Source organism: Microcaecilia unicolor, chromosome 9, assembly GCF_901765095.1.
Source record: "Microcaecilia unicolor chromosome 9, aMicUni1.1, whole genome shotgun sequence".
Taxonomy (NCBI): Eukaryota; Metazoa; Chordata; class Amphibia; order Gymnophiona; family Siphonopidae; genus Microcaecilia; species Microcaecilia unicolor.
Window position 1 is genome coordinate 32,710,566 of NC_044039.1, and position 12,512 is coordinate 32,723,077.

General features: G+C 42.6%; 1 protein-coding gene across 1 annotated transcript in view; it reads left to right on the forward strand.

Moving 5' to 3' along the window:
* The window catches only part of APAF1 (apoptotic peptidase activating factor 1), a 140,285-nt gene that overhangs the window by 77,965 nt on the left and 49,808 nt on the right, over positions 1–12,512 (forward strand). The window contains exon 17 of the mRNA XM_030215021.1: positions 6,941–7,102. Coding sequence (XP_030070881.1) covers positions 6,941–7,102 — 162 coding nt within the window. The remainder of the gene's footprint in view (positions 1–6,940; positions 7,103–12,512) is intronic.

Genomic DNA, 12,512 nt, shown 5'->3' on the forward strand with positions numbered 1-12,512 from the left:
ATCTACCCAAAGTGGTAGAGAATCAGAAATGATAAATCTCATTTGGGCTGAATGGGATTTACTAGGTCATTAAGGGCCCTCTTTACTAAGGTGCGCTATCGTTTAGCGCTCGCTCAAAATGCTAGCTTGCCTATAGCACAGCTTAGTAAACAGGGCCCTAAGAGTCATCACATGTGTTTGTTCCAAATGTACATTTTTTTTCTGAGGGGAATCCAACTGTTTTTACAAATACAGGGCACAATTAGAGAAAAGGAGATTTAGTTTATTCTCAATCAAGATTTGATCGGGTCGATATTCAAAGCAATTTAACTGAAATGGCTCCTGGCCACTTAAATTGACTGGAGGTAACGGCTAATTTTCAGTGGCACTTAACCGGTTAGTGTCAAACTCAAAACCAGCTATTTTTTGGGGAGTTTTGGGGATGGAGTTGGCACTTGGCCAGTTAAGTTCTGATATTCTGAACTTAACCAGCCAGGTTAAATGCATGAATAGGTCCGCATAAAATTAATCTTTATGCGATAATCTATAGCCGGTTAAGTGCTGAATATTACACTTAACTGGCTATGTGTTAGCTCCGCAAACCCGGAAATTCAATGCCGAAGCCCAGACATGGCCCAGCATTGAATTTCCGGGCATAACACCAGTGGCAGTCAGCAAAAGGCTGATCACCGCAGCTGAATATCAGGCCCATTATTTACTTTTTTTTATTTCTTTATATATTCATTTTTTCGGATTTGGCTCATGCTTTTTTCAGTTGCAACTCAAGCTGAGTTAGAGTCAGGTACTGTAGGTATTCTTCTGTCCTTCGAGGGCTCACAGTGTGAGTTTGTACTTGAGGCAATGGACAGTTAAATGACTTGCCCAAGATCATGAGATTTGAGCTGGGCTTCCATGGTTGTCAGCCCTCTGCTCTAACCATTATGCTACTTAAATGAAATCTCACAATACACTTTTGTATATGTTTCCCACAGAGCAGGTAACAAGTGTAAAGTTTGGTCACTGCACAATTAAGAAATCAAAACATAAAACAAAGTGCAAACTTTTTAACACCCCTCATTGCCTTAAAAACAAAAAGCATTGGCTCATAAAGAAAGTAGAAGCACAGTAGGGGGAAAAATTAAGATGGTGGTGTTTGGAAACAAAATTAAGGACTCCTTTTACTAAGCGGTGGTAAGTACCGCCGGGATACCGCAGCAGCCCAGCAGTACTTTCCACCCGTAGCACGCTGTCATTTCCAGGGCTACAAAAATGTATTTTTGCAGCGCCGGAGTGTACCTGGCAGTAATCGGGCAGTGCCACGCGTTGCCTGGTTACAGCCAGGTTAATGCGGTGGCCCTGAGGTGGTGGTAAGGCCCCCCCCCCTGATATGGCCATGCGGTAAGTGCTTTACTTGCCGCACGGCCATTTCCTGCAGGAAGGCGAGACTTCCCTTTTACCAGCTGCGGTAAAAGGAGGACTTGGCGCACCAGCACCGGCCCCCTTTTGCCACAGCTTGGTAAAAGGGGCCCTAAGTGTTGAGGAATTTGTGTGTGCACACTTATGTAGTGTACATTTATTTGAATGAATAGTAAGGCTATAATTAACATCTTATATTTATGGCACAGTTTGTATGTGATTGCATTGTGTAAATTATAGCTATGATGATGTGAATAACTATTGAAAGCAAATGATAATACATTATATTGATAAACTATATAAAGATTATACATAGAGTGTAAAGCACTAAAATGTAAGAATGTGTGTGTGTGTGTGTGTATATATATATATATATATATATATATACCAAAAAAGTTACATAATAAAATTATATATAATCTTCTAGATAAAAACATATTATGTATTGAATTGTGAATATAATAAACAGATCATCAATATGTATGATACAGGACATAAAACTAAGTCTTTACTAACACTCATAGTTATATTAAGAACTAAGAGCTGAAATAATAAAATATACAAGTAATCTAAGGAAATACAGTGCAATCCGCTTAAGTGCCAGGGTCTGGGACCAAAGGAATACATGCAGCTAACCGGAGCGTGCACTTAACCGTTGTGACCCAAAGAAGCTTGACATCTGACAAACATATGTACAGTACTGTTTGTTATACGTACAGTATACAGTTTCCGTTAACTGACGTTATACAGTCTCCATTAACTGACGTTAGGCTTACTTGAAATAATCAGTCCTAGTCCTCTGTACACTCTTGTGTCTATGAGTTCCATAGACTACGTCTGCCAGATGGTAAAAACTGTCATAGCACTGACATCCAGTGGCCTCCAGATAGGCCCACACAGTGTTGAGACTCTCCAGCGCTCTTGCAAAAGTGACAGGAGGTTGTTGAATTTCGTCAGCATGTGCCTCGCTGCTCATTTCATCATCTGTTTCATCATCAGCCGTTGCCTGCGTGTAGGCGCATATCTCAACATCAGTGCTGTCGTCATCTGTTTGTAGATTGTAATCAACAGCTACGTAGTGATGAAACTCCTCTTCAGTAACACCGGCTGGGACGTCAATAGGCTGTTCATCTGACGCGTTTGCAACAGCTGCATCTGTTTCGTCCCTCTCCACATCCCTAACAAAGCTTGCCCGCTTGTAGCAGTTCAAAATGGTTGCCTGTGTAACATGATTCCAGGCATCTTTCTGCATGTGTAGGGAATCCAACAGTGATAGATTACGATCTAGTTCAACAGCACGTTTATCCTTGCCAGTCTGGTCATCCATAACACTCATCAGACGATGTAGCACAAGAGTCCGATAATGTTGTTTGAAATTGGCTATTATGCCCTGATCCATAGGTTGGATCAGAGAGGTAGTGTTTGGTGGCAGGAACATCACCTTGACGTTAGACAGCCTGACATCATCACTGTGTGTAGCACAATTATCACAAAGCAACAAAATCTGACACTTTTGTGCCCACATTCTAGTGTCTAACTTCTTCAGCCACTACTTCCAAATTTCCCCAGTCATCCATGAATTTGCGTTAGCCTCGTATGACACAGGAAGTTGCTTAACATTCTTGAAACAATGGGGCTGTTTGCTCTTTCCAATGACGAGTGGTTCCAACTTCTCACTCCCATCCATATTGCAGCAAAGGAGGATCATCAGTCGGTCCTTCGACGTTTTACTTCCTGTAGTTTCTGCTTGTTTGAATGCAAGTGTTCAATCAGGAATTGCTCACCAGTAGAGACCGTTTTTGTCAGCATTGAAAATGTCACGAGGTGCAAACTCATTCAAGATGGTAGGAAGAACTGAAACAACCCAATTTTCAGCACCAAAATCACCAGCGTCTTGTTTTTCACCATGCTGATTCTTGAATTTTATGTTGTTCCTCTCCTTCCATCTTTCCAACCATCCAACAGTGGCTTTGAATTCAGTTAGTCCAAGACTTTCAGCTTGCTGATTAGCTTTCTCCATAAGCAGTGGACCACTGACAGGAAACTGTCTGCTTCTGACTTGAGAAAACCACCGAAGAAGACCATCTTCTAGCTCCTCAGCTTTTCCCGCCCGTTTTCGTTTCCTGTGTGGATTTGTATTATTTATTTATTTTATTGCATTTGTATCCCACATTTTCCCACCTATTTGCAGGCTCAGTGTGGCTTACAATACATTGTAAATAATGGAAATGCAGTTTGTTACAATCAGTTATGGATTCCATTGTGAGAAGTTAAGCGAGACGAAGTCAAGGTGTCGTTAGGGAATAGGACAAGGAAAAGAACAATGGAACAATGGAAAGAGACAACGGGAAATTGGTAGGGTGATAGAACCTTAGCAAAAGAACATTCGGTTTAACATTTTCTGTGAGTGAAGGTTTAAGTGTGATAAGATTACGGGGGATGAGAGTTCAGAAAAGAATGTATTGGTGTATTTCTGGAATAGTGAGTGTGGACTTCATGTGTATTGTTCCTTTCAGTAAATTTTATCGAAGAGATGAGTCTTCAGTAGTTTGCGGAAGTTGGTTAGTTCGTGGATTGTTTTCAAGTTGCGTGGTAGTATATTCCAGAATTGCGTGCTTAAGTAAGAAAAGGTTGATGCGTGCAGCGCCTTTTATTTTATGCCTTTGCAATTAGGGAAGTGGAGGTTAAGAAAAGTTTGAGATGATCTTTTAGCGTTCCTGGGTGGTAGGTCTATTAAGTCGGACATGTAGGCTGGAGCTTCACCGTTTTGACAGTCTTCCAGAAGCTGATCTTTCTGCTTCAAGATACGTGAAATTTGAGTGGGATTGACACCATATTCTTTAGCAATAGATGCTTGACTTTGTTTGTTTTCTAATTTTTTAAGAACTTCTATTCATTCAGCCAGTGTTAAAGTCTTACAGTTGTGCGACAACAACGACTCCAGTGTACACTCTAACAACATTCTTTCGCTTATTCTGCCTTTGTCGCGTGCCAATCAGCTTCCATATTCCGTGCATGCGCTTATGCTTAGGAATGGATCCTAAGGAGCTTAGCCGAGATTGGGTGGCAGAGCCGGTGGCGGGAGGTGGGGATAATGCTGGGCAGACTTATACGGTCTGTGCCCTGAAGAGGACAGGTACAAATCAAAGTAGGGTATACACAAAAAGTAGTACATATGAGTTTATCTTGTTGGGCAGACTGGATGGACCATGCAGGTCTTTTTCTGCCGTCATTTACTATGTTACTTTCCTGCAGAGGAGTGGTCTTAAACCATGCATATAAGCGAATCTTGCACTTATCAGTGGTGTGCTAAACTGGTTTGTCCCCATAGAAATTGATATCGCCAAAAACGGGATCGAAGTACGGCATGCAGTTAAATAGAGCATGCACGTATCCAACGTGCACTTAAATGGAGTGCACTGTGTATGTATGTGTATGTGTGTGTGTGTGTATATATATATATATATATATATATATATATCATAAAAAGGCGGTCTAATACTTAGAAATATCTCAGGATCCTACTAAAGTAAAGGTTGACAAATATTGGAACACAAGAGCCTGTATTGATACCCAAGATATATAAGGATCCTAAAGGCTGAAGTAATGAATACAAAAATGTAAAATGTATAAGGTAACAAAGTATTGACTAGCATTAAAAAAATATATCAAAATCCAAGGGCTAAATTGTAGTGGGATCTCACCTGAATATTTATCTTTTTCTGTATGGATTCACATTAACCATTTTCATTTTCTCATGTTACCAGTATAAGAATTCTACAGTCTAATAATGATACTCGCTACACTGGACCACAGGCTTTTGCAGTAAAACAGGATATTACATCTCTTATGTGAATTTTAATCTCAATACGTTACCGCTTGCTACCTCGGCACCTTTTTGGAACCTTAAAATCAGCTTCGTGTTCACTTCCACTTCCTTTTCACTGTCTGGTTAAGTGTCATTGAAAATTCCTGGATAGCTCGGGACAAGTGATTTAAACTGTCAGGAACCTCTCTTGGCCTTTTAAATTGCTTTGAATATCGGGCCCTGTATTTCCAAAAAAGAAAAAAAACTATACAAAGCTCGCTTTCTGCATTACTCTGTCAAAATTTGACCTATTTCAATAAAATTTGGGATATATCATCCTGAATAAATTTGTAATAAGCCTACACTCACAAATGCCACCTCACCTCAGTGCAAACTGAGTGGGCCCTGCCGCTTCCTGACTAGCGATCATTTGAGCCCATTGCTTTCAAATTCTTCAAAACATATTCTACAAGAAAAAAAAGCCCTTTTCGCAAAAAATGAAACGGGCCCTAGGAAGGCTATCGTCTAAGCGATTTCTCCTCTCTCCCCTGCCCTCCCCTCCATGTCCAGTGATTCTCCCCTCCCATCCAGTCCATGTCCAGTGACTGTCATCTAAGCGATTTCTCCTCTCTCTCCTGCCGTCCCCTCCATGTCGAACGATTCTCCCCTCCCATCCATGTCCAGCGATTCTCTGCCCTCCTATCCCATCAATGTCCAGTGACTTGCCCCTGCCCCCACCTGCCCCCCTTTTTAAGCACCCAAGGTCAAGTCCAACCCCAGCCCTCACCTGCCCGCCCTCGTCTCCCACAACAGCATTCTTTTCCTTCATGCCGCCCTGCCTTTAAAACTTTCATTTTACCTCAGATCGCAGCGGCGGCAGTGAAAGTGGCAGGCTCGGCTAGCGTCACCTCCAGCCTTCCATTTCCTTCCCTCTCAGTGTCCCGCCCTCATGGAAAGACAAAATGACGTCAGGGCAGGACACTGAGAGGGAAGGGAAGGCTGGAGACCAGCTGACGTAAGCTGGTTTGCATACAGTTATGAACCCAGCCAGCCAGGGATGCAGATGGAGAAATTATTATCTAGGATGCTTACCCTCTTCCACCTCTTTTCTGGAAACTTATGAGAACCATAACCTTTCTCCAGATACAAATTTTTCAATAAGGATCAGATCTTCCTGAATGAAAACCATGGTAACCTTTAAAGCAAAATGGCATTTGCATGTATCCTGATAATCGCTAGGTGATGTCGTTTAGGTGAGGTGGCTGGCATGTGTGTAAGCTAATTGCAAATTTATTCAGGGATGATAAATTCCAAATGTTATTGAAATTGGTCACATTTTGACAGTTATGCAGAAAACAAGTTTTATATAATTTTTTTTTAAATTTTTTACATAGTGTAGTTTTGAAAATGTACATGGGCAATTTTCTGCCCTGTCCATGTCATGCCTTCTGGTCTCCTGCTACTACCCTGAACATCCTTCCATAGTATGGCTAAGAATTTGTGCATTGTAGAAGTATGTGTTTACTTTTTGGATAGCCAAAAGTCTACTTAGATGCATTCAGCATTTGTACCCAGCTAGATCCTAAAGCACTGTTTGAAAAATGTACTCATAATAAATTTAGATTTCAGTAAATTGATTTTGGTCTATTATTTTAGGTTCTCTCACAGCCTGTGTTTTGGAATTTAATATGCCTGAAATTAACCTAGATTCTAATCTAGTGATGTTTTTCATTTAAGTTTTGGGAAGTATCTTCAGGAAATGAATTCAAATCGATAGATGTGCGAGAGTGCTTCAGAAATCAGGACGAGCAGCGGGAGGATGTGGATGTGCTGGTGAAGTGCTGTTGCTGGTCACATGATTGTGCTAGAATAATGGCTGCAGCAAAAAATACACTTTTTGTGAGTATTTTAGGTAGAGCCTTATTGACTGCAAGATGTGGGAATGTGTCCCTCTTTTAAACAAATTAGATTAGATGTCTACTGTTCATGAGGGTGCCTGCTTATTTATTTTTTGGGGATTTAGTGTGGCCTAGTCGTTAGGGTGGTGGACTTTGGTCCAGGGGAACTGAGGAACTGAGTTCGATTCCCACTTCAGGCACAGGCAGCTCCTTGTGACTCTGGGCAAGTCACTTAACCCTCCATTGCCCCATGTAAGCCGCATTGAGCCTGCCATGAGTGGGAAAGCGCAGGGTACAAATGTAACAAAAATAAAATAGATACTATTGGAGATTCTACATGGAATGTTGCTACTATTGGAGATTCTACATGGAATGTTGCTATTCCACTAGCAACATTCCATGTAGAAGGCTGCGCAGGCTTCTGCTTCTGTGAGTCTGACGTCCTGCACTTACGTGCAGGACGTCAGACTCACAGAAGCAGAAGCCTGCGCGGCCACATTGGTGATCTGCAAGGGCCGACTTCAACATGGAATGTTGCTAGTGGAATAGCAACATTCCATGTAGAATCTCAAATAGTAGCAACATTCCATCTAGAATCTCCAATGGTAGCAACATTCCATGTAGAATCTCAAATAGTAGCAACATTCCATCTAGAATCTCCAATGGTAGCAACATTCCATCTAGAATCTCCAATGGTAGCAACATTCCATGTAGAATCTCAAATAGTAGCAACAGTGCCTCGAGGAGTGGCTTAGTGGTTAGGGTGGTGGACTTTGGTCCTAGGGAACTGAGGAACAACTGAGTTCGATTCCCACTTCAGGCACAGGCAGCTCCTTGTGACTCTGGGCAAGTCACTTAACCCTCCATTGCCCCATGTAAGCCGCATTGAGCCTGCCATGAGTGGGAAAGCGCGGGGTACAAATGTAACAAAAAAAAAAAAAAAAACCTTTGTAAAGAGATTCACTCAAAGCAGTGTATAACATGTACAGTGTAACATAAACCTTACAATTTTGTTAACAGCATAACAATAGTAAAAATGGAACTCTTTACATTTTGAATTACAATTCATTGAATCTTGTAGTTCAGAAAGCAGCTTAAGACTTGTTTGCTCAAGCTTATTCTTTATCTTGATTGAAATGTGCATGTATTGGAATGGAAATACAGCTTAAATTGAATTTTGAGATTTTAATGTGTTTTCTTTTTTCATTTGTTTATTCTATTTTAATTTTATCTGTTTTGTTGATTTTATTATGTAACCCACCTAGATTAGTAGGGATAGTGCAGGTCATGTTTTAAATAAATAAATGTTCATATTTTTGGTAGCTCTGCTGTGGCAAAAGATTTTTATGTGCAGATTTTAGTATTGCTAACCGTTAATCGCAAGTAACGCATTAATTATGGAACACAATTTAAAAAATAAATTGTGATTAATGATTAACTGCCCTCCTATGGAATTTTGTAAGTCTTAAGTGCGTTGAAAATGAGCCCCACAGTGTCATATTTGAAAATGAACCTCGTTCTTTCTGTAAAAGCAATCAATTCACATATTCCCCTCTCCATTGTGTCTCTATTTTGTGTTTTGCAATGAAACATAATTTCTCAAATCTATGCTGCATCACAATCCTGTGTTCTACAATCATATTTTCTACAACTTTCCTTTTAATGGCAGTTCTGTGCTCTGATTCTTTTTAGTCTTTCCAGTACACAAAAATTTACAAGGGTAAATCACAACATAAACAACTCTTTCAGTATTCTTTCTCTTTTGATATTGCACAGGTAATGTTCACAGTGCCAAAATCTCTAAGATTCCTTTATCTTTTGAAACCTACTAACAAATCTTTATCAGCTAACTCCAGTATTGTCTGTACTGCATGCCAATGTTTTCTTAATGTTTTAATGATATCATGGGATAAATGATCATACAGCAAACCTTAAAGAGATTTTGGCACCTCCAGCATTACCTGTGCAATATCAAAGGAGAGAATACTGTTTTGGGACACTATCTTCCCCCCCCCCCCCAAAAAAAAAAAAAAAAAAATATATATATATATATATATATATATTATAATTGCTCTTATTAGAGGGTCTGAGTTTCTTTTAATTTTTCATTCCAAACGGCCACACATTAAATTCATACAGACCAAATGGGGTAATAAATGCTGATCGCTTCTGAGCAACAACTGTTAGGGGAATCTTCCAATACCCTAGACTAAGGTCTGTTGTTGTCAGGTACTAGGCCCCAGCTAAATGATCAAGCAACTTGTCCATCTGGAACATTGGATAGGCGTCAGATACAGTACATTCATTAAGCCTCCTGTAATCCACACAGAAGTAGATCGTGCCATCTTTCTTAGGAACAAGAAGTACAGGAGAAGCCCAGGGACAATGAGGTTTCTTTATAACACCTAGGGCTAGCATTTCATCAGTCTCCTGCTTCATGTGCTTCTCCACCTCAGCAGATATTCGATAGGCACTCTGCTTCAGTGGTGTGTGGTCACCTGTGTCTACATTATGATTAGCTAAATGAGTAATTCCTGATTTAGTAGAAAACACATCAGCATACTTTTGCAACACTGCTACTAGCTGCTGTTTCCGAGTGGAGGTTAATTGCTGTCCCACTACAACTTGTTGTGTAGATCCTTCTGGTAATGTTTCTGCTAGGAGGTCAGGTATGGGTTCACTATCCTGACACTGTTCTGGTAGGATGCACACACCATATAGCTGTGCCATCTGCATAAGCCTTTAACATCAAACATATAAACGGCAAGTGACCGACTCACCTGCAAATGCGCAGTAGAGTCGGAACACTGAGAGTGTAGAAGTCCAAGCCCCACTTCCACCAGCAGTACAGCCCAATAGGGAAGAGGGCTTGGACATGGGCGTGGAAATTGGAGGAGGAGGGAGCAGGGAGGGAAGGAGGGGGCGGAACTGAGATAAACAGATGCAGCGATGGAAAACTGACGACACGACGACGGCGGAAAGAGGGGGGGACGGCGAAATGGCAGCGGCGGGGACGGCAGGGCACAGGAGGTCACAATTGCGGTGGATGGGAGCCTGAGGATGGAGGGTAGGGGAGAGAACAGTTGATGGACCCGGGTGGATGGAGCGGATGGGAGGGGAGAGAGCAGGGTTGGTGGACGGGGGGAGGCCATAGGAAAACAAAAAACTAGCCCGTTGTTACGGGCTTAACGGCTAGTATGTACATGAAAGGTACGCTGCTGGTGTTGCTGGAAGCACCAGAGCGCCTCCTCCTGCTGCTTAGTCAGCTGGTTCCGCCTGGACTTGCTCAGGATCTGGAACTGGAGAGGTGATCTCTGCTGCTTCTGCTTGTGGGGCCACCTGGGCCTGACTACAGGTCATCATAGTAGAAATGCTGACTCCGCTATCAAGGGTAATGTTCATTGGAACCATGTCGATGTCGGTCCCACACAGCATTGGTACTTCTCTGTATCCAGGCTTAGTACCCTAAACCAGAAATACTCGAGCAATGGGTACAGTCTCTCTGGATCCATTGGCTAACACTACCTCGGTGTGCCCTGGAAGAATAGCATCTTCAGAAACTAGCTCTGGTCATAATAAAATCATGCTAGAGCCAGTGTCCACAAGCTCAGCCACCTGGGTCTGATTCACAGTTACTGGAGTACTGTAGTGTTGTGGCAACCCATCTGCTTCCTTGCTTGATGAATGACCAGTAACTTTCTGTTCTGTGGCAACTGCATGTGTGCCCCCTTTGTGGGACTGGAGCCACCCACGAAAGCCACCAGCTTTGGTGCAGGAACTGGAATACTTTTTAGTGCAGGCTTTGGATTATCTAGTCAATCCGCTTTGAAATCTCCTCTATGTCCACACTGGTAACAAGGACATTCATGCCTAAAGTCTTTAGGTTTATGGGGAACACTGGAAGGTTTGCTGACTGTCTCTGAGGTTGTAGGGATATTTGACTTAGGGCCCTGGCTGCCCTTAGTTCCCGGCTGCTGTGTATAAGGACGGCTCCTCTTTGCCAACCAGGGATGGTTAACCATAAAGGTGTCAACCAACTCAGCTGCCTTCTCTGGAGTATTGGGTTGGTGATCTTGAACGTGTTTCCTCACCTCTATACAACAACGCTGAAGAAACTACTCCAGGACCATCAGGTTTTGGCAGTCCTTCAGGGTTTCAACCTCAGTTCCACTGAGCCACCTCTGATGCTGGTATCTTAATTGGATTACAAACTCGCTGTATCATCCACCTCCTTTTGCAAAGTCCAGAACTTTAGTCTGTAGGTCTTGGGGGTAATGGCACAATGGTTCAACAAAGCATTGCACACTTCCTCAAACTGGAAGCACGTCTCCATGGACAGTCCTTGGAATGCCTGAAGTGCTCTACCAGTGAACCTTCCTCCCAGATAGTGCACCCAGTCTTTCTGAGGAATCTCATTGAGGTATCAAACTACACAAACAGGTTGGGCCCAATCCGGGCTGTGGATCCTGCCTCTGGTCCTGGCTCAAAGATGGGCTGTAACTTTGGATTCACACCATTTACAGCTGGAATTTAGGATCTTTATGCCGCAGCTGGAATTCACACTCTTCACGCCGCAGCCTGTCTTCCCTTTCCTCTCATCGCTGTCACTGTACCATGTAGATCTGCCGGATCTCGGTGTGGCATCCGGCCCTGCCTCTCATGGGCCTCTGCCCACAAGGAGTCTGGTCTCCCCCCAGGAGAACTCTGTACAGGCTGGTCCTGCAGCTCCTTCCCGCTGAGGTCATCCGGGTGCTCTTGTGTTAGAACAGGCATATCTGGTGTCTGAGGGCTGCTACCACTCATCATCAGCATGCTGCTAATCTCCTAACACTACCAAAAAAACTGGACAGGAAAGGGACCCTGTTACTGTTGCACTCATTCACTGTACTCTGTGTCTGGAGGTTACAGGTTTAAAAAAAAGCCTCTGAACCACTCAGTGGATGGTAATCCTCATGCCACATATTGAGCCTAACTACACTGCCACCAAAAAGAAGGACAAAGGTCTGTCAGGAAATGCCTAGCACCCATCTGGGTTTATCCTGCGACCACCTGAAGGGTCTGCCCAGCACTGCCCAGCTTCACCTGCACTTGGGCTCATACTTTATACTTGCACCCTCCACTTGGCTCCCGCTTGCCTCTGGGCAAGTCTTCCACTCTCAGGATTTTCCACGGTGATTTCTAGGACACTGGGACCACATTCCAGGGGTCCCATAGCTCCCAGAAATCACTCACAGACCCAAAAACACAAACCAGGATTCTTAGTCACTCCAGGACAGCAGAGTTAATAAACTAAAAAAGGTTTATTGTCACAGAACTTGAACAGTGAACAGAAAAATGTGAAATAGCAAGTAATAAGAGGTAACTGAATATGGATCAATTATAAAACTATCTAAAGATTTGTTTACTACCTG